Source organism: Natrix helvetica (assembly GCF_964273705.1).
Source record: "Natrix helvetica genome assembly, chromosome: 1".
NCBI lineage: Eukaryota > Metazoa > Chordata > Lepidosauria > Squamata > Natricidae > Natrix > Natrix helvetica.
The window spans coordinates 97681920-97705635 of record NC_138548.1 but is presented as its reverse complement, the minus strand read 5'-3'; the positions used below and the strand labels follow the sequence as shown (position 1 = coordinate 97705635).

The following is a 23716-nucleotide window of genomic DNA, read 5'->3' as shown; positions in this document are numbered from 1 at the left end:
GATGCAATAACTGAAGTACCGAAGAACTGAAGTAAAGGAATCTATTTAAAAATGTTAATGTTATTTAATAAAATTCAGTTTGTTCCATTACCTTAGAAATTTAAAAAACATTCTAAACCAGAAAAGTGGTGGCAACAAACCAAAAGATAAACAAAGAAAAAGATTTATAGTAAGGAGAGTTTGTGACATATATTCTACATTGAGATGTAAACTAATTTTTTTTTGAGATTTACAATTTATGTAAAATGTGGCAGGCTACTAACTGCTGAAAAGGACAAGCAATCTAGAGTCTGAAATTCTTTGTGTAGGTTAGAATATTTCTTATTTTCATGTGTCAACTAAATAAGAGCAATTAATTGGATTAAGCAAAAAAAAACCCAAACCCAAACCATTGGGTAAAGATTCCTACATTTTGTAGCGTTAAAAATGTATTTATATAACGCAAACACAACACAACACAACACACACACACACACACACACACACACACGGGTTAGGATTAGGCAAGAAATAAACACTACTTTTAATTGCTTACTTCTAATCTGTATAGAAGATAAAACAACAATTTCTCCCTACATTTTATTGGAAACAAGAACCCCTTTCCTCCAGATTTTCTAATCAGAAGATGAAACTATATACTTTTGCTTAAGTTCTGAAATCTGGGTTTCATTTTGAACATAGCAACTCTCATTCACAACAGTTAGAGAGGAGAAAAAAAAAGAATATTGTTTTGCCTTAATTTAGTTCTTCTAGACCAGGGGTGTCAAACTCATATCATCACGGCAGTGTCACATGATGTATCACAACTTTTTCTCTTTGCTAAACTGGGCGTAGGCATGGCCAATGCACGATGCATCTGGCGCACTGGCCATGAGTTTGACAGCCCTGTTCTAGACTGTTAAAAATGCTGTGATTTGCAAGCCCCAAGTTTCTACCTTGTATTGTTAGTATGTAAGGAGCAGAACTTGTGTCATAATGCACATCTGACAGTTTGCCCATTCTCTACGGATATTCATGCTTTTGGTGTTCTCTTTCCAAGCATAGCTACCCTTTGCTCTTTCCCTTCCAGCCTAGTTCTTGTAAGTTCTTACCTCAGTCTTAGTTTCCTCTTCTCAGCTTCCTCAAAGCCATTCTTTCCCTTTCCCATCTTAATTATCTATGCAGAGCCTGGGTCTCTGGCACAGTAGACTCATGCTTTGGCACAGTAGACTCATGCTTTCATGCTCAATCACAGCTTCTACAGTATAAAAGGCAATTATGAACATTCAGGCTTCACACAAAACTCTGGAACTTTAGTTGTTTTCCGTACTGCTGCCCCTGCATTATGGAAATCCTTCCCTCAGAGGTGAGGTGAGTCCCCACTTTCCTAGCCTTCCATAAAAGGGTCAAAACCTGCAGAGGTGGGTTTCTACCGGTTCGGACCGGTTCAGTCAAGTAGGTAGTAATTCAGCTGGTCACACCCCTGAACCGGTTCTACAGCGCTGCCATCTTGTTTTTTTGCCATTTTTTAATCTACTCCGCATGCAGACATAATGTGCATCAAGCATGTGCGTGTGCCCAAAGCATATCCCTGAGCAAAATGGCAGTAGAAGAAGCTGAACCCATCCCTGAAAACTTGGCTCTTGCGTGGGGAACACAAAGGACTATGCAATTGTGGGGCTGGATGGGGCCATGAGAGCCCTCCTTCTGCCTTTTTAAAATCAATATAAAATTACAATCTTGATTTTTTTAAATTTCATTGATTTTTTATAATGTTATAATCTCATTTAAAAAATTAATCTTAAACTTATTGTAATATTCTAATATTAATGTTATACACTGTTTTATATGTTTATTATACCATATACTGCTCAGAACCTCTCCTTGAGGGAGACAGGCAGTCTAGAAACATTTTACATCAGATTGGTAAACTTGACTAGAAACAAGTGAAAAAAAGGTAGAAACCTACATACTCTGTTTTTTAACCCTCTTGGGTGCTGTAACTCACATTTAGGATTGCAGTAGTCTATGCTTTTATATATAGGATTAATCATAGAACACCCTACCTCTACAAAATATCACCCAGGAATTTCAGGGTTTTAATTTTGCCTCCCAATTTTCCAACATCTCAAATTGACAATTTATATATGTCATTTAGAGGATATTTACCATGAAAAGTAGCTAGTTCAAGATCAGTTCATCAATGCAAGTTAAAGAATTCTCTTTTTTAAAAAACAGTAGGGTGAAATAAGCATATGCAGAGTGGTTCTCTCTATCACTGAACAATATTGTTGTTTCACTTTTCCCACTTATTTAAAAACAGTAATATATATATATATATATATATATATATATATATATATATATATATATATATATATATATATATATATATATATATATATATATATATATATATATATATATATATATATATATATATATATATATATATATATATATATATATATATATATATATATATATATATATATATATATATATATATATATAAATCTGAAGCAGAGCTTTGTTCATTTATCACAATTGCCTTTCCTTTCCACTTTGCACTTCTCTGTTTAGAACTTAAATACTCCTTCCATTGCTAACTAAATACAGAACTTCTTCTCCTGTACACATGTATTCACAATTCATTTTCCCTTCAGCAAGTCTTTGCACTATTCTCCTATTCTCTTTTTTTGTTAACTTCCAGTGATAGGCAAGCTGTCCTTTTCCATTTCCTAAACTTAATTTGTTCACAGCCTATCAGAATTTAGTGCAAGGATTCTGAAGTTAATCTAAAATTAGTAAGATTTGTTCCAGTTTATTACTGATAAGGTATTTTCTATTAGCATTTATTCTCAAAATGCAAAGTAAAAGAAAATGAACAAATTCTGTCATCAAACATGTGACCTTTTTGTACTTTACATGTAGTCTTCATAAAATAAATATTACAGCTACTTACAAAAATATTTCCATATAATTTAGAAAAAACATATACTGAATGTATTTGACAAGACATGACAAAAATTGAAAAGTAGGTTGCCTTATTCAGCATCAATATTATTTACATGATCTCATTTTCTTCTTCACTTAACCCTTACCCCCGGAACGATACTAAATAGACTTTATTCTTTTTTTAAATCAGAAAAAGTATTTTTTTAAAAAGGCCTTAAAAACAATCCTAACATTTACTGTATTTTAATAATGATCAGTTTTGCAACATTTTCAAGCTGTAAACATATATACTCCTTGACAGAAAACTATACATCGAAACAACATGGATTTAGCAATTTTATCAGGACAATGTCAGTAAGTAGATTTCAGCAAGGTTGGTTCCAACTCATCTGTGATAAATGAGAAGATAAGGCAATCAGTGCACACCATGACACTCTGTGCAGCTAGTTAGACACACTTCAAAACTATTCAGGTGTGCGCACAAGGCTTATGAGTCTTACATAGTTGTGGGGGGGAATGTCTCAATATAAACATATCCTTCATAGTGGCCACCAGAAATGCAGGATCTGTTTTGTAAGACAACCTCAAGCAGATAAAAATAATAGATGTTAACAGTTCTAGTCTGGAAGACACCATTCAGATTATGTGTTTTAGCTGGATAAAAAAAATATATCTCCCTTCATTTCCTTTTTTTCTGTGCAGTTCCTATTCTTGAGAAATGTCTGCAAAATTCCATCACACCTTTATGGGGACCTCTTTGGGTTTCTAAAGGAGAAGGCTTTAGCCCCACTGGAGCCAAGATATATATCCAAGGAGTATTGTTGGCCTTGTACCAGCGATTAAAATCTGCAAAAAACTACTGTGATCAGGTGAGTTATCCCAGTTTCATTTTACTTTTCCATTATTAATTATGCGACTTGTAGAAAGCTGTGGACTTTTTGATAGGGAAATATGACAAGCTATATTGTGTATTTTATAAGTAGTTGAACTGTATATTTAAGGTGTATGTCTTTCTGTGTAAGGAATAATACAGCTAATGTTTGAATGCTGCACATTGTGCACTAGCAGACAAACTGGAAATAATTTCTACTTCTTCTGCTTAAGATAACTTATAGTTGAGTACATGTACTTTTTCATAATTTATATTTTTCTAGGAGTTAATGTTAACTAGACCTGAAATATACTTCACATTTAAAAAAAAATATGCATGTAAACATAACCAAAATTGCCTTTTCCCTCTTTTAATTGTTTGCTCTGAAGGGAAGCCTTCAGTGATTTGCAAGTCAGTCATGATAGACTTGTTAGGGATATAGAATTCATTTAATTTCTATATACAACAGGAAGTATTTATTTCCATGTTACTATAGACAAAAAAACTCACCAATGTAGTTAATCAGCATTTTGGCTATAGTGAATGTCTATATTTTTCTTAACAGTTAGGCACATATTTCAATGTCTTACTCTGTAATGAAGCTGAACTAAAATGAAGCATGCGTGCCCTTTTGGTAATGCTAACCTTATCATGGAACGTGTGTGTGTGTGTGTGTGTGTGTGTGTGTGTGTTGTGTATTCATGTAATGTTATATTTTGGAAGATATTTGAAAATGCATGGCAGGGAAACTGGTCAGAAATAAAGATTGCAACTTAAAATGAAATTTACAGTAGATTTCAGGCCATGCACTAAACATAATTTAAGCATGCTCTTAGTCTTCATAAGGGATGAGCAAGGGGAACAGGCGGAAGAAGGTATATGCTTTTTATACAGCACCTCCTGCTGTTTAGATCCATAAAAAGAAATGAGCATTTACTTTGGAATAAATTATTTTGTTGTTGAACTAATAGTGATCTAAGCCAGTAAGATAGGGAATATATGAGTATATCACAAACATTTGGATTCACAATGCTGGCTTATAACACTGTGAATTAAAACAAAACAGAACAAAAATGGTTCCTTATCTTTAAAACCATTTTTACCAGTTAAAACGTTTTTGATGCAAACATGAAGGAGGGTATATGAATGCTCCAGTGTTTCCTAAAATGAGATATGTTTCTAATGTAATTCAATGTTTAATCACTATTATTGTAAGTAAAGTTAATAGTGAACAAATGGTATTTGCTATTATTTTCAGTGTTTATATTCATAAATACATTCAAACATAATTCTACAGCATAATAGTAATTTTCATGTATTTTATATCTTTGCTTGCATCAAATAATTTCCATATTGATATATGGAAAGCATTTTAAGAGTGGGTAATATTTATATAGGAGTATGGAAAACATGGAATGTTTTCGAATGGAAAGAGGAGCATGTGGTCAAAGGACTATGCATTGGAAAGCATTTTAAGAGTGGGTAATATTTATATAGGAGTATGGAAAACATGGAATGTTTTCGAATGGAAAGAGGAGCATGTGGTCAAAGGACTATGCATTATTTTTTCTTTTAGTCATATTTGATAGGTTTACGTTAATAATTGTAAATGAGTACATTTCTTACTAGATTTATATCTTAGCTTGATCTTAATAAGCAAGGGTTGCATACATAATCCTCCCTCCTCTTTTTATCCACAAAAACAACGGCCCTATGAAGTAGATAGGGAAGAGAGATTGAGTAGTCCAAACTCACACTGCTTGGTTGCATGCCTAAAGAAGGGCTAGAATTCATAGTATCCCACTGCTAAAGTGGCTTTCAAACATAAAAGCCCTGTGTAGTTACATATTTCCACCTTTAAAGCTAAAATGATAGAAAATTGGCAGAGTTGTACTAAACATAGTTGTTTATTAATTACACTTTGAAATATAACTCCTCCTCCTGCTTTTCCATATCCCCCTTTTTTATATTTAAAAAATAACCAGCAGATGAGCTCTAACCCTCCAAAACATTAGATGCATTCTGATATACTTACAGTTACTTTCTCCCATCTAAAGTTGTTTATAATTCTGAAAATCATGGGATCTTCTCACAAATATGCTAAAGGACTGTAAAAGAAATCAGCAAATTTTTTATTCCCATAGAGAGGGGTTTGTGCTGTTGCAAGTGTGGTTGGACTACAAACCAGTGTCAGCATGTATTAATATTAAAAAGTGCAATCTGCAGATATGGTCTGCCATATATCAATAGCTCATATTTTGCTTGTGAATGTAAGAATCCAAACATGGCACAAACACGGTGCATCCAGCAGCTTACGGGCTGTCCTATTATCCCCATCACAACTGTGTTCTTGCCAGAAGATGTTGTGAATGTTCAAATCAGTCACTCCTCTTGAATAGGAATGAGGCCATGTTGGCATATGTCAGAAGCATCTCATCAGCACATATGTGGTAAATTTTCCTCATCTTTACTAAACTAACATGTGAAATCACAAAATTTTTATAGGCAAATTGTTTCAGGGAGATGTTGTATGATATACAGTTGCTATGATATTACAACAGCAAGATGTGCCTGTTTCTCAGCTGAGGATTTTACTTACCTGCACCTGTCCCTATTTTATATTAGCTTATATTGTAATTGTGTCTATCTTAATTAAAAAGCCAGAAGTATTAAAATATTAAAGAGTTATTCTATTAGCTGTGCTTATTTTTGATAGGGGTTTTGATTGCAGATAAAATATTGAAAATAATATAATACAACTGATGGTCACATTAAAATGTTTCCTCTAATAACTTAGTCAATTAACATGTTCAAAATACAACCATGACACAATATATATGATTTTTCCTAGAGGTCTATCTGTCAACAATAATATGAGGGTTTGAAGCTTATTGAATCTTACCCTTTTAGTGTAGAGAACTGAATGAAGTCAAAACATTCAGTTCTCAAACAACTCAAAAAGGGCACAGAATCATGAGTGCTTTTTTACTGAAATACAGTGGATTAATTGAAAGAAGAAAATTGGTTGGGAATACTTGTTGGGAAGGTTATATTTCATTCTCTGAGGGCACTAGAAGACAGTTATTCTCCTCCCCTTGTTTTAAATACAGTCATTCTATACATATTTTATATTTTAGTAACCACATGAAGTAAGAATGTTTTGTGAGAATCTGACTGAGGTATTTGATTTGGAGGAAAGGAACTTTAAGACTATCAAAGAATTCTGGGAATAATATGTGTTTTCTTGAATTGCTAAAATGGAAAAATATTTGAAGCTGTTTCTTTTTATTATTATTTGTGCATCTTATTTATATTAGAGATAAGATAACAAGTGCTTTTATTTAACTACAGTCTTTACAACACACCTAGCACCTTTAACAAAATATATGTAATGCATTTTTTGCAGAAACGGATTCCTACATGACAAAATTATCTAACACTATGGCAGGAATATTAAAGTCCATTAGTAAGTGTGGAAAAAGCATAAACATGAAAGCAGTTAACACTTCCAGTGAAGGGCTTGTCCTATCTCATTAGCATTCTTGATATGTAGTTGTGCTGTTGGTGGGGGTGTTGAACAGGAATGCCTTTGTGCTGAGCCCAGTGTTTGGGGACAAACACTGCTGTGGAAGGAACGTGTGAAAAGGCCACGGTACTGTCAGTGAATGAGGAAGGCTGTGTGTTCCCTGTGCTTCAAGCAGGGAAGCTGTCATTCAGAACTCCAGCATAGCTAAACAGAGGCCACAGAGAAGATTGAAATACCATTTTAAATGATATTACTGGTTTGTAATCATTTGTGGTTCTTTAGAATAACATAGTGAATTAGTTATGTCTGTTACTAAACTCAAGGAGATACTCAATATGGGCAGGGAGACACAAAGAGGAATGCAGTACAAGATATTATTGTTGCCATTTTGTACCCCTTGAATCGGTGATAAAAAATAGCTTCACTTCTTCAGATCAAATCAGGTATTTATTATGGGAGATAGAATCTCCTTCGGTTCCCCCCCCCAAGTTATATTAAAGTTTATGTCCCTCCTATTTTATATTACATATTTGGATATCATTCGGCATGACTTAAAAAAAACATTTAGGAATGAAAACAAAAATAGACTAATTTATGTGAATTAATGTATTAGGTTATATTTTTAAAAAATGAATCTAATAACCCCAAACTTTCTTAATTGAAAAATATTTTGATTTGCTGTATTTTCCCTAACAGTAGTGACATTATCTATGGTCTCATAAGCATCACAGGAATCATAATATTACAATTTTAATTTGCATATAAATTATTTCTCTAGATTCAATTTTTACATTAATTGACATTTAATCATGCTATTATTTGCAATTACTGCATTTAGATATTAGACTTTGGTAATATTGGATAGGCATACAGAACAGTCTTCATAACTTCCTCTATTTGAAAGTATGTCTATGATATGATTACCATAGAAAGTATGTCTATGATATGATTACCAATCTTTTCTATGAGCTTTACATAAAAATATTATACTGACTGTGTCAGTGTATAGCATTAAATTATAAATTATGTGTTATTTAACATTATAAATATTTGCTTCATTGTAGATTTTTTTTCATAATAACTACTTCCTGCTGAAATTTTATATTAAAATTTCTTGAGCACTGCCTATAAATTCACATCACTTTACACTATTTTAGAGTTTTAGTAAATAGTCGCTTGAGTATAATTGGCGAAGGAAGCTAAAACTGAGAGGAAAAGAGATGATAAGGAAATAGCTTTGCAACTGATTATAGTTTTTAAACCTTTTCATTTCAAGCAGTGCTTTAAAACTCCTAAAGGAAAAAAAATCAGATTCAAATGAACATCCTATTGAAGGCTAGCAGTATTAAGATTTTTCTGCAAACAGTATGTGAAGACAGTTAATATATTCCTTGACTCTAGATAGACTACAAGAATCTGCTATTGAAGAAGCTTTATAAATAGACTTTATATAGCCCTATGGTATAGTATCATAAGCTCTTATTAATTTTTTTAATTATATTTCTCTAAATTTATTTAGAAACTTATTCCTCTAATTTTTCATTTTTTCATAGGTCCCATAAATGTTTTTAAAATCTTAAGTTGTTTATAGATGTGAATAATACCTAAATATTTCTATGCAACCAAGCTGTATTCTAGTTATTAGAAGTATTTTAAAAACCTTAAACTTGGGTCTTTTCCAAAGTGTCATGCCTTGAGCAGGCCTAACATCAGTTAAATGAAGTGAAAATTGCATTCTTGTCTTGATAGAGATGAAAATGGATTTCTGGTCATGAAATAGATGTAGTTGTCACTTTTTAAAAAAGGTGTCAGCAGTTTGCTTCAGCATCAGAGGTGCCAATTCAGTGTGACAGTAAACTTGTGATCTGAGCAATCAATAAAATGCTTCAATAACGTCTGCTTCATTACACTTATAATAAGAAGCTATAGATCTGTGGCACATAAAATGTTCATAAAGAGGATATGTGAGGGTTGGCTGTAATAATTTTTCTTAGGAACACAGCAAGTGCAATGTTGCCATCTAGAGTTGTGGATAAGCAATTTTTCTAAGAGGAAAATCTCTGATACAGTAGTCTTTGCTAATTTAAAAGTCTGTTTATTTTTGTTGACGGGATGTTTGAGAAACAGTTTTTTTTTAGTTGGCTGGGATTTTTTTGTCATCAAAATATTTGTTCTTGAAACATAAGGCATTCTTTTTTGGATACTAATATGATACGTGTTTCTGAAATTTCTTTATAGATCCTTGATTTGGTTTTAGATAAAAAGGTATTTTCAGTGTTACTGCTATGATGAAAATATAAATTAGAAATATTTTGATTAACCACAAAGAGAGAGCCATATAAATACAGTAGACATTCCTCAAAATATTATTGCAAATTTTTAATTAAGGTTTCTATAATATTTTGACTTGATTTAAAGAACCTTCAATTCCTAAGCAAAGGAAAATATATAAACAAATATACCTAAGAACACAAATATTCAATTGAGTATAATTACTTTCATCATTATATCTTTTCTTGCAAAAAATCATTTGATTGTCATCAATTGTGAACAATTTTTAACTTGGCTAACCATGAGTGGACAATTATAATGAAATATGGATCTTTTAAGTGATATGTAAAAATGTGTATCAAAGTATATACATGAGAAAATCTTATGTATATACATTTTTTCTTGTAACTATATCTTTTTTTCCTCTTTTCCTTTTGTTATTTTTCCTCTCTGTTATTTTTATTAAATAAATAAATGAAAACAAATAAAAACAAAAACAATTTTGCTAACAATTCTAATTTTACCTTACATTTACTTAGCTTTGGTTTAGGTTTTGCCTAAAATTTAAATACAACAAACTGTATTTGGCAGGGTTTGTACAACACCGTTATAAAGTATAGTTTATAAATCTGTAGTAGCGAAGCTAACATAACTGCTAAGTCAACACAAGTTTACATGACGTTTTAGCGCAGCATGGAAACAAATCTAGTCATAAGCAGAAAGCTTAAACATGGGCAGTTGAAAATTGTTTATCCTCTTGAAAAGAATAACTGTATTCAGAAATTTTCTAACATATTTGGGGGACCAATACTGCTGCTAAGACAAGCAGTAATAAATATGTGTGGGATATTATTTAGTTATTTATTTTGTCATATTTACATTGCCCCCATCTCATAGGCAAGGGACTCTGGATGGTGCACAATAAAGCTAAAAATGATATCATCCTCATTAGATTCTGTGCAGAGCACAATGGGCAGCAAGGAACTTCCATTGGTTTTGATCATTTGCAGCATCTTCGGCTCTGTCCCAAGACACATTAATAAGTTTAAGATCTTCTTTAAGTGTTTGGCACCAAGTTTTCCGAGTGTCGCCTTGTTTCCTTTTTCTTCCAGGAGGTATCCAACATAGTACAATTTTTGGATGCTGGCCACATATGTAAGATGTGGCCAACAAACTACATTCAATGAAATGTATAACAAATATTAATATTTAACTTCCAGAAAGTTAAAAAGGATGTGACCAGCCCTACTTCAGGAGAAGAATGTTCCATAAACCAGGAGTTGCAGCAGGAAAAGCCTGTTGCTTAGGACCCACCAAGTGAAGCACCCTAGCTGGATATTTTTCAAGGGCAGTCCTTGTGCCCGTGCATTACAGTAGTCAAATTGGAGATGTTTAGGGCAGGAATGACTGTGAGTAGGACTCCTTGATCTAGGAAAGGGCACAACTGATGCACAATAAGAAGTTGAATAAGAAGAAGACTTCCCTAGCCATGATTGGCACCTTTTCCTAGGGCAGCAGTCACAAGTCTAGGATTATATCCAGTGTGTGCATGGGATCTATCTGCGGCAAACAGGGCAATGTGACCCTGTCCAGCATCAAAGATGGTATAGTCCTAGAAATGGCAAAATCCAAAACCTCACCATTACTAACTGTGAATCTACTCTAAAGAAAGGAGGCAAGCCAGTACAACACTGTCCCATTCTTTCCCAATTCTCTAAATCAATTCAGAAGATAATCTGTTTTATTCAAAGTCTGAGCAACCTTGAAGCTACTGAAGCTGCTAAGCAAACCACCTGCTCAACCACATTCTCCGAAAAGGGGAAAGTTAGGTATTGGATGACAGATGCTAAGCAATTTTTTTCACATGCCCCGCAGGTCATTCTCTAAGCCCCCTCTATCCAAGAGGGCACATGTCACCTATAGAACCACAGGGAAACAATCTGTAGATGCAATAAAAGAAGGCAAGTGCTGAAACTTCACTGCAATTATCATGATAAGATAGGATTTAATGGCTCTAGCCCATTTTCAATTGAGTTCATCCAACATAGAACACCAGCAATGCTCTAGATGTTTCTTCTCTTATTTCAATTGCCTTAACTCCTCTGTGAAACACAAAGACTGCTGGCATCCATAAGATGGGAAGTGTTGTGTAATGGAATGTGTGACTGCCCTTAGAGAAAGAAGGGAAGAGATGCCGCTTAGGAAACAATCAAACAAAAGATATACGGAGCCATCAGTTTAATAGTGAGAGAAAGGACACATCCTAATGGATCAAACAGTTAAAATGGGAGGCAGGAAGATTGTGCCTTCAGACTTGCGAGGTGCTGTTAATGTAGCCTTACAATAAAATAGAATTGGTATATATATTTTATATTTCATGTGTGTATGTATCCTGGTCTTGTTGTATTCGGGTCTTTTCCCGTGTAAGATTGAAACGTTGCCAAGACAATCTCAATCTTACACAGGAAAGGACCCGAATACACAAGACCAACGTGTATGTATGTGTCTGTGTGTGTGTAAACAAACATAAACAAACAACATGTAACATAAAAACATCTTTCATTCCATACAGTGTGTCGATTGGTTAAAAGGTTTTTGTGCATCCTTTCCGTAATCATCCCTTAAATTTTATATAAAGTCACATATTGTCAATCAAGTATATTTGTATACATTATTATTATAGTACTTCATTTGTTTGACTGTTACTATTATTTCTTCATTTTAAACAAGGTATTCTAAATATGGATTCATTTATATCTTAATAATTCATTACATCATCTTCAACATGTCCAATAATAAGTATTTTTTATATCCTATTTAAATCATTCTCTTATTTTGATGTTGGTAACATTCTCTAATAAATTTTCAATTCTATATTATTATTATTTTAATCTAACCACTAATTAAGTAGATCCCATGTCCTATAAAAATTTTTATCTACTTGTTCTCCAATTTCATATATCACCTTACTCATTTTCGCACATTGCATTGCTCATATCGTCAATCTAATATATATAGGCATACAATTATTATGATTATTAAACATTCATTGAATATAGCTATTATTACATCCTTTTTATGTGAAGCATACTAAATTTAAAGTAAATTTATATTATGACATTTCCTTACATCATCCTGGACTCATCCAATGGTGTTACATCTTTGTATTCTATTCTATATAGAATTGTTTATCTTTTATTAAAAAAAAGCTTTTCCACATCATCTCCATGGTCCTCATTTACAGCTTATATAAAATTCCATATATCAATCAAGTATATATAAATGCATTATTATAATTATTAATCATTTATTTGACTATAACTACTATTACTTTGTCTTATACATAATACTCACATTTTAACTAAGTTTAACTTAATTTTATTGTAACATTTCATTTCATCATCCTGTATCCTTCCAGTAGTAGTGCAGTCCAATATCTCTTGCCATTTGTAAAATCCGTATTCTAGGTGTTTTCTTGATAAGTCTTATGTGAACTTCTCTTGGCAACTTGTTCATTGTATATTTTGTAAAGACTCAAAACCCTCCATCTGTTCCTTTCATCAGCTTGCCTTTGGTTATCACTGGTGCTTCTGCCAAAAATACTCTCATTGATTCTGTCAAGTTTTCTCCCCTTTCTTCATCTATGTTTTGAAGCATGAGATAGAAATCCAGTTCATCTACCTCTCCTTTCAGTATTCCATATGTATCATTTCCCTCCACTCTCGGTTTGCTGTCAGTATCAACAATTTTCTTGTCACTTTGTTCATATTTCTCTGCAATTTTTGAGCTCTATCTAAAAGTTTCATCATTGTTTCATCAATATCCTCAACTCTTCCCTCCATTCTTTCTGTTCTTTGTTCTATAATCCCCAGATTCTTTTCTTTTCAATTCTTTCTGTGCTTATTAGGACTTTTTGAATTTCTAGCATAATTTTTTGCAAAGTTATTTCCTCTTCTTCTTCATATTGCACCATTTTTCCAGGTTGTAAACACTGCCACTAGGACAACCAAGGCCTTTTACTAGGTTTCAAATAAATTCACTACAAATCTTTCAAGTCAAGGCTTTCTCTTTACTGCAGTCCAGCTACTGATAATATTCCAAAAGAGCACCTATGTAAACAAACTGTACTCACTATTCTTTCAATAAACAAATTCTGAAGCCTTGAAGCATGAGATATATGTCAAATATAAAAAAAAAATCAATATTTCCAAGCCTCCAGCCTCTAGATGGCAGTATTACTTCTTTTTCCTCTGTTTTAGCTCTCTCTTTAAGCTTTCTTTGAGTTAAGAAATCCTGCCATGCCTTGAAGAAAAGATAAGAAAGGAATCCTTAATTCACAAATACAAAAATGAGAAAAAATAGAAGAAGGGAAAAAGAGACCAGTCTAATTTAAAAAGTAAGAGGCATTTGTAAAAATTTCATCCATAAAAAGAAACAAAATTAAAGAAAAAAAGATATAGTTTTAATTCAGGCTAATCCGCCGCTTACTCTCTTCTGTCTTCAATTTTAACTTTACTCAAAATCTTTTTGGGTGTTCTCTAAAAGTAAACTTTATCTCACCAATTCCGACTTGCTCTCTCTCCTGCTGAGCTTCCGTTCAGGGGTCTGTCCCAACCTTATGCAGCTTAAAAATGGCTGCTTCTCTTGTAGCTGGCAAAAAAAGCTTTCTCCTGGATCTATCAGGGACTTTGCGATGTCCTTGAGATCAGCAGGACATGCTCTTCTCTATCACCGTCTCTTCGGGATGGTTTAGGTCCAAAAGGACCATCCAGCAACAGAGATATCAACAGCAATCCTGGCGCTCCAAGATTGCATGTTGTGTTGTAGTGATGTCAGCCCCGCCTTCCAGAATTGGTTCATCTTGTCATGTTTCCTGTTTGGCTTACTTGGGAGGTCTGACAGTTTGCATAGGTGTGATCCTATCCAAGCCTCAACTGCCCTTTTATTCCAACAGCAATCAAGGGTTCAGATGGACCATACAGCAGATCAGCAGGAACAATCCGCAGCTCTCTCTGAAAACCATGGGGATCCATCAGTTGTTGGAGGCAGACTAATCTTCAAACCAATCTGCCTGTAGGGAGGCTGTACCCCCTACAGTGGATGGTGGTAGGGAGACACCAAAAGCTCCCCCAATTTCAGGTCAGACAACCATTGCTCCAACAGGAATACCAGATCCAGTGTATGACCAGTGTCATGATACTGATGAATTCCTGAGCTGCTTCAGATCTTACTCTCAATGAAGGCAGATTGAAATTCCTCCACTCCTTGACTTGCCTGGGGTCTTGGCTGATTCCAAATGTGAAACCCAGCTAGACATATCTCAATAAGGGCACCTCCCCTTCTGGGTCCAGCTAGGTCTTAATAATATATACCTGGTTATCCCTCTCATCAATGATTAATGACCTGGCCTTTAGAAGCAGCAGCTGAAATCCAGGACCTCTAAAGATCTACTGACTGGGTTCAGAGGTTGAAACCAAGGAGCTGGAACATGATGAAAGACATCAGTTACATGTTCTCTGACAATCTTTCCCTATGGCTCTTACTGAGATGAAGGAATCAATTCAGAGTAAGAAAACCCACACTCTACAATGAAATACCTAACTGGCAAATGGAATTGAGCCAATGTGGTTATCTTGTTCATCTCTGGAATTAGCAGAGGGAAAAAAGGGATTCTGTTAAGAAGGGTTCCACAATAGTCTACTATGCTACTGCTACTCCCCGAACCACTGCCACCATCTCCAAAATTCCACAGTCCTGTTAAGATTTTTTTTAAAAATACCAGAATGTAGTTCCTGAGAATTCCTGGCAGCAGTCAACAAGCTCACACTGTCCAAAGGATATACTGGCAGCAAACAGGATTGCAGATGCAGCAAGAGGCACTCTGTTATGTTCAGGATTGTAAATGCAATCTGCCCATTTCTATGGCTAGTGCTAGGCCCACAGGCATGACAAGCCCTGCAGACACAACATGGTGCAACCAGTGCCAATTCTCCAGCTCATCCTCCAACCTGCTCTTTTCTCTCTGAGCAAAGTCAGTGCCAGGTCTATGGTCATGGTAAATGCTCTAACCAGGAGCAAACACAGTTTGTCCTTCAAGACTTGTCTATGTCTCCCCTATATCCGCTTTCCATGTTCATATTTTCAGTAGCATTTCTCTTTTTAAGAAAGCTTAAAATAATCCTCCAATCATCAAATGTGTATAGAAAAAGAACTTTTTCTTTCTTTGAAGTAAATGTGCTCTATATACTTTTATAGTCAAACAGTTACCAACATGAGGCACTAAAAAAATAAAGAGAACATCTGTAAATCTATAACCATTGTATAGTTTCAAAGAGTTATTTTTTATTTTTTCTGGAATTAAAGTACCACTAAATTTCTGCAAAAGAATAAATAACATTTGCTATTTCAACTTTGTTTCTCAAAATATGACTGTTGATGGAATGCAATGACCACACATTGCATTTATAATGAAGCTAAAATATGTTATTTGCAAGTATCAATCTGTTCCAGTGACGTGCGGTGAGGGTTATGGCTGGGGAGGCTGGTGACATCATCAGGAAGGCGGGGAATGGAACCACGTGTGCAGACCACGTGTGCAGACCACGTGTGCAGACCACGTGTGCAGACCACGTGGTCTCGTTCTCCGCCTTCCTGAGTGAACATTAAGGGGACCGCGGCGTAGCATTACTTCCTCCACCGGCACCAGTCCCTTTCACCCTGCTCAAGCCTTGCCGCCTGCAGCCACCGCCCGCCCTCGCTGCTCCTTTCATTGCTTGCCCGCCCGCCTCTAAGGCACGCCAAAGCCTCCTTCGTCCCCCCCCAGCGCGCGCCCTTTTTATTTCCCGCGACACCCCCCCCATTTCGGGAAAGCTTTCCCCATTGCCTGGAGGGTGAGGGGGGCGGCTCCTCTCCCCCCACTCCCTCCGTCCCTGCCTCTCTCCTCAGCCCCAAAGCTCCGTCCGCGCGACTCACTTCCAAGGCGGTGGCTGCTCCATCCCGCTCCGGCTCTGGAAGCGACCGAAGATCAGGCTGCGTCGCTCGCTCGCTCGCCGGACTGCTTCGGCGCCATTCTGGCTACCTTCGTCCATCCGCGCCCGGGAGATGCGGAAGCAGTCCGGTGGACGAGTGACCGAAGATCTCGCTGCCTCACTCGCTGCCTCGCTCGCTCGCTCGCCGGACTGCTTCGGCGCCATTCTGGCTACCTTCGTCCATCCGCGCCCGGGAGATGCGGAAGCAGTCCGGTGGACGAGTGACCAAAGATCTCGCTGCCTCGCTCGCTGCCTCGCTCGCTCGCTCGCCGGACTGCTTTGGCGCCATTCTGGCTACCTTCGTCCATCCGCGCCCGGGAGATGCGGAAGCAGTCCGGTGGACGAGTGACCGAAGATCTCGCTGCCTCGCTCGCTGCCTCGCTCGCTCGCTCGCCGGACTGCTTCGGCGCCATTCTGGCTACCTTCGTCCATCCGCGCCCGGGAGACGCAGAGGCAGAAATGTTGTCGGCGCCTCCAGATGACGAACCAGTCGCTTGCTTTTGTCATCGGGAGGCCGATAACATTTCTGCCTCCGCGTCTCCCGGGCGCGGATGGACGAAGGTAGCCAGAATGGCGCCGAAGCAGTCCGGCGAGCGAGCGAGCGAGGCAGCGAGATCTTCGGTCACTTGTCCACCGGACTGCTTCCGCATCTCCCGGGCGCGGATGGATGAAGGTAGCCAGAATGGCGCCGAGGCAGTCCGGTGGACGAGTGACCGAAGATCTCGCTGCCTCACTCGCTGCCTCGCTCGCTCGCTCGCTCGCCGGACTGCTTCGGCGCCATTCTGGCTACCTTCATCCATCCGCGCCCGGGAGACGCTGAGGCAGAAATGTTGTCGGCCTCCCGATGAGGAAAGCAAGCGACTGGTTCGTCATTCGGAGGCGCCGACAACATTTCTGCCTCCGCACCTCCCAGGCGCGGCCGGACGGATGTATATAATATTATATATATATATAGTATATAATATTATATACTATTATTCCATGAAGAGAGGTGAGGCCCTGCCTCCCTTGCCTCTACTGACCGCACGTCACTGATCTGTTCTGTAGTCTAAATAGCTTTTACTGATATTAATTTAAACTTCTGATAGGCACAAACATGATTTTAAACTTTTTGATTAAGTTGAAAATAAATTACTGCACTTTCAAAATGTAAAAATAATCACAAAATTCTCTTTTAATCCTTGAAAGAAGGATTTGACATATTTCGTTTAAATTGTTCAACCACCCACAGGCACTACTGCCTCTGACTCTTGAATTTAGAATAAACGTTATGGAGTTAAAGCAGCAAAGTGAAAGAGTGTGCTTGATAGATTCTCTGAGTAATTTCAACACCCACAGGTATTATTTGTAAGAAAACAATCACGCTGAGTCGTCAGCTGGTTAGAGAGGGCAGAATAGTCCGTCTTCACCTGACATGCTATCTGTTCTGTCAACACTGGGTGCGCCTGGCTTGCCACCTACTCCTCCCAAAAGAAAGCTCACAAGAAGAGGTTTGTGTAAATGGACAATAGCGTATACAGTATATCTGAACGGTATAGAAGCTGCATTGTAACTGAGGGAAGGAAAGGCAATTGGAAAAACTGTCTGAGGACTGATGAGCATTTTGCACCTTCTGCTTTAATTAGTGTTACCTAGTGTGAAGTACTATTCAAGTACACTATTTCTGAACTCTGAAAACAAATTAATTATGGGAAGGAAGGTGCCAAATGAAATAAGTTCAGTGTTTCTATTCCTTTGAGTAATTGTTTTTGTCTTAAATATGCAACAATTTAATGGTAATTTAAAACTTTAAAAGGGAGCTTTTCTAGAGAGCATTTGGAGAGGCTCACTTCAGATGTCTTTTAGAGTTTAGGTTTGTCTATAGTGCTTATTCTATAGCATTTTCATTGTTATTATATTTCTTTATGTTACGAGCACCTGAGAATCTGTGTTTGATTGCGGGAAGGTATAAATGTGATACGTTAATAGATCAATAAATCAACATTCTAGTAATTACAAAAAATGGTTTAATGTGTGCATTTGGGTTGCAGATGTCAGCAATTTGGAATTGTCATCGTGTAAATCAGTTTGGCATTTACTTGATATTTAATAAAATTTTAGCATGACATGTATACCTTGAATTATAATCTATGGGTAAGACTCTAGAAAGAATGCAGAGAAGTGAAACAAAGATGATTAGGGGACTGGAGGCTAAAACATATAAAGAACGGTTGCTGGAACTGGGTATGTCTAGTTTAATAGAAAGAAAGACTAGGGAAAACATGATAGCAGTCTTCCAATATCTCAGAGGTTGCCACAAAGAAGAGGGAGTCAAACTATTCTCCAAAGCACCTGAGGGCAGAACAAGAAGCAATGGGTAGAAACTAATCAAGGACAGAAGCAACCTAGAACTAAGAAGAAACTCCCTGACAGTTAGAACAATTAATCAGGGAACAACTTGCCTTCAGAAGTTGTGAATGCTCCAACACTGGAAGTTTTTAAGAAGATGTTGGATAACCATTTGTCTGAAGTGGTATAGAGTTTCCTGCCTAGGCAGTGTGTTGGACTAGAAGACCTCCAAAGTCCCTTCCAACTCTGTTATTCTATTCTAAATTGATAATGGAGATTAATGGAGATTAATGGAGATTGTAGATATACTGTTGTTTTGTGTAACTGCCCAATTGAAGTTACATGTATGATGGATGTGGCTGTATTCCAGGCACGTATAATGTGGATTGGGCCTGGAGAAATGTGCCTCCAGTCCATCCCTATCTGTCCTTTAGCCTGGTGACTCTTAGCCCAATCTATGTTACAGGAATGGGGAAAATTGAAGGCAGGAATGCTATGTATATAGTGTCTTGAGCCATATATGGTTTTGTTAGTTTGATTGTCCTTGCCACCAAAGATAGCTGGGAAAAGGAAATCCTGTTTTGGATGTTGAGAGTTTAAATGTGTTGGGGTGTATAAAGTTAAGAAAGAAGTGAGGAAGTGAGAAGACAAAGTTAGGTTGTAAATGTGAGAGAAAAAGTTAGATAGGTTAAACTAGAGTGAATGGCAAAGAAGTGAGAAAGTTTATTATCCTACACCAAAATGAGATTGTTCTTAACTGAAATGAACTGCGATTCTAATTCACATAATGATTTAAAAGATTTTAATCTGACTGATAAATCTAAGTGAAACGATTGTTGGACATTTACAAAAACGATTTGAAGGAAGGTTCTTTGTTTGCACTCCCATGCGCTATAAGCAGCTATTTTAAATACTTTGTACAGTGGTAATTGTAATAGCCTTTAGATAAGCGTGCTATGTAAATAGATTTATAATATTTAATAACCATATGGAATTTTATAAGATACGAAATGTAGTCATGTATTGAATCCCATCTTTCCCCATAGTATACAAAATCCATCCAAAATCTACCCTAATTCACATTCCATGGTGATATCTTCTTATGTTTTATTAAAAAGGGGCTATGTACTGTTCTGATATGAATGATGAAGATAGATGGGGGTGGGACTCCAAAAACTAAAATTGAATTATCACATCAAGAAAATCCTATATAGACTTCCGGTTCCGGCGGCCACGGCGACGGGCAACTTCTTTGCCCGCTCCCGCTCCCCGGTGGGCTTCCCCCGCTTCTGGGGGGGCACAGGACGCCCTGGAGGGGCGTCCTGCCGGAGGAGCGGCTTGCGGAGGACCCTGGCATCGGCGGCGGCTGGTGGGGGCTTCTCCGCTTTGCTCCAGGCATCGAGGAGCAGTCTCGGAGGGCGCGCGTGCGCACGTGTCTTGCTCCAGGCTGATCGGACGATGCAAAATTGAACGAAGCAGCGGCGGTGTGGTGAGATGCTTCCTCTCTTCATTCCCTTTCTTTTGAACTGATGGACTTTTCAGCAATCTTAAAGTAAAACTCTCGGATTTTCTTGGAGGTGCGGCTGGAGGGAGGGGGATTTCCCCCCCCCCTTGGACAAGCGGCTTGAGAAAATTTTGCTTTCGCCCCCAGGGGAAGGAGGAGGGGGGAGAGCCAACCAATGATGCCTCACCCCTGTAAAAGTGTTTTTCACTGGATTTAGCTCCAGGAATTATTGATGACCTGAGAACTTTGTGAACTTTTTAAAACTTTACTATGCCTCTGAGCCCAAAGCTGGCAGGGCAAGATGGCACACTTCCGTTGTCTTCATGAACTGTGAAATCTGACTCCACCTTTAAAATTCAGGCTTCCGGTCTTTGTCTCCGTGTCACCCAGAAGACTCTCTTGTGGATTGCTATTTCTTGAACTTCCTGGGGGGAAAATTCCTCTTTATTGCTAGACTGACTAAAGGAACTCCCATCTGCTTGGATCTTCTGCCTCCTGGACTCATCTGTCTGCCCTACTTCTCCAGCTGTCCATTCTCTACACTGATTGATTTCTCTACTTTATAAACTATGTCTCCAAAAAGACCACCCCCTGGAAAACCTGGCTTTGCTACTTCTGCACCGACATCTGCAACGTCCAGCCCTGCCACACAGTAAAAGATTACAGAACTGATGCAACCTAAGAGTACAGAGATGGATTTGCAACAAATGCTCCAGCAACTTATACAGGGCCAGGAAGAAATTAAGAAACAGTTAAAGGAAATGAAGGAAGAAATTAAAGAGAATCAAGTCCAAATTTATAAGAATTCACAGAGACTGGACCTTGTGGAGGGTGGGGTGGCAGAGGCGAGGGGGGGGGTTAGAAGCATTGCAGAAGGGAAACAAAGAGCTTGATATCCAACAAATGAAAACAGAGTTTGAGAGAATGTCCTTTTATCTTAGATTTCAAAATGTTATAGAAGCGGATGGGGAAAATATAAGGGACATTATGACTAATATTTTAGCTGAATACATACATAAAGATAAACAACAGATGGAATGGGAGATAGATCTGGTCTATAGAGTGAATTCAGCATATGCCAGAACACACAATGTACCCAGGGAGGTCCATATTAAATTTCTTAGGAAAAGCACAAGAGACGAAATTCTGGGTGTACAAAAGGGGCAAGCACTGACATATCACGACAGGGAGATAACCATCTTGAAGCAGATCCCCAAAAAAGTTAGGGAGAAAAGGAAAAATTATTCGCAACTGGCGAATAAATTATACCAGACGGGGGTGTGGTTTAGATGGTTGATGCCTGAAGGTATGCTCGTATTCTGGGAGGAGACAAGAATTAGAATCAATACACCCATAGAGGCACAGGCCTTTATGGAAAAAAACAAAGCGAACCTAGAAAAAACAGAAGACTCTACAACGGTTATTCAGGACACGGGAGGGGCCGGAGCTCTGCCAGCGGGGGGAGAAGGGGCAACACCAAGAAAGCTCAGATCACAAAAATGAATAAGAAAAACACATTGTTATAAACAGACCAAAAGTAATAATGAAATTATATGTAGACTTTATATTATAATATATAAATTGATTGAAATTTTTTTCTAGAATTAATATGCTGATTTTATATGATCATGTATTAATGTTTTATATTTAGATGTAATTAATGAGTTTGGGGGGAGGGGGCGTCTGCCACACTTGCAACTGCCAAAATTTGTACACCATTCCACCTACCCTTTTCCCTATAAATGTTTAAAAAAACCAATAAAACTTTTTGAAAAAAAAAGAAAATCCTATATAGAAAATATATTTCACTAGAAGAATCAAGTACATGGTTTGAATCTGCTCTTGGTACACATTTTATGATACAGTAAAACTCAAGTGATGACGATGCAACAAATGCTTTTTTTCATCCATAGATAATGTGACAGCTATGCCCAATTTGGAACTGTCAAAATAAGTCACACTAATCCAGCCTTCATCTATAAATTGAATTCTTTTAATATGCTTTATTTGAGACTTCATTTAAAATTAGTCTGGAAATCCAGTTAGTGGAAAAATTACTACGAAATGCTGTTAAACTGCTCTTTAGAGTTTGGAAAATAGATAAAAATGGCAATAATACTAGCTTCTGTCACTGTTTATCTGCTGCCAGTATAAGAAAACAATATATGACCTATACTGTGAGGTGTACCACTAATTACATTATCACTCATGGACAGTGATTGGCAACAAATAGCATAGTGTATACCCTGTTGTTTTCCTTTACTTCTCTATTACAGCGCTGCTGCAGCTATATAATAATTTAAGGAGGTCTGAGGAAAATATTTGAAAAGTTATTGAACTAAATTTTGAAGATGTTCTGGAATGAAAAGGTATAATGATTATGGACAGACCCAGTTAGGTATGCATTATGTCATCCTTCTGAAAGCATAAGGTTGTTACCTCATTGTTACCAAGACCTAAGCTGGTTCTCCCTAAGTGTGTGTGTGTGTGTGTGTGTGTGCTTTTTTTTTTTTTTTTTGCTGATCAACATTATTCCTACTATTCAGCAAATTAAGTTGTATTCTTGGGCAGCAGTTTGAATACAAAGTAGCATTAAAATGTTGAAGGATAGCATTGTATGTTACACATCCAACAATGATCCCCTTAGCTAGACTGTTAGAATATTGGCAGAATATTATATTTCCATTGAAATAAGATTTAACAGGAGCATGAAAGGATTTTGTGTAGAGAATGTTGGAGTTGCACCAAGTTCCCTCAGGCGAGCCTTATTTCTGTTTGGTTTAGTTTGAACAATAAACTAAAACTATTCTTGGGAACATGAGAACTGAAAGCATAATTAAGGTAATAATACATTGATAAGCACAGATAACTTTATTGCATGAAATATGTAATATCATAATTATGATATGCAGCAAGGTAATAAATATTTGAGAGTGTTTGCAAAGTGCAAATATTTGATTAATGTGAGACTTCACTACTGTTAGTTTTTGCAGTTTTTGTATTAGCATACTCCTCCAGGTATGTTGTTCTGTCTACTAGAACTGTTTTATGATATAATTAAATTTAAATTACCGTGTATATTTAAAATAAGTTTTAGAAATGGTTGACAAAGCAAATGGAATTTAGCCACACACTATTGATAATATCTATCAATCAATAAAAATGGTGTTTTCTATTTTTTTTTAAAAAAACAAGCAGCTTTTAGAAAATAATATAAATTAGTTTTCAAATTTTTACTCACCTCAAAATAT

The 23716-nt window shown here is 36.8% G+C and overlaps 1 protein-coding gene across 1 annotated transcript in view; it reads left to right on the top strand.

Annotated features, from left to right (window-relative positions):
• The window catches only part of DCDC1 (doublecortin domain containing 1), a 276353-nt gene that overhangs the window by 67759 nt on the left and 184878 nt on the right, over window positions 1-23716 (top strand). Inside the window, exon 8 of the mRNA XM_081939283.1 lies at window positions 3640-3806. Within this exon, the coding sequence (XP_081795409.1) occupies window positions 3640-3806 (167 nt within the window). The remainder of the gene's footprint in view (window positions 1-3639; window positions 3807-23716) is intronic.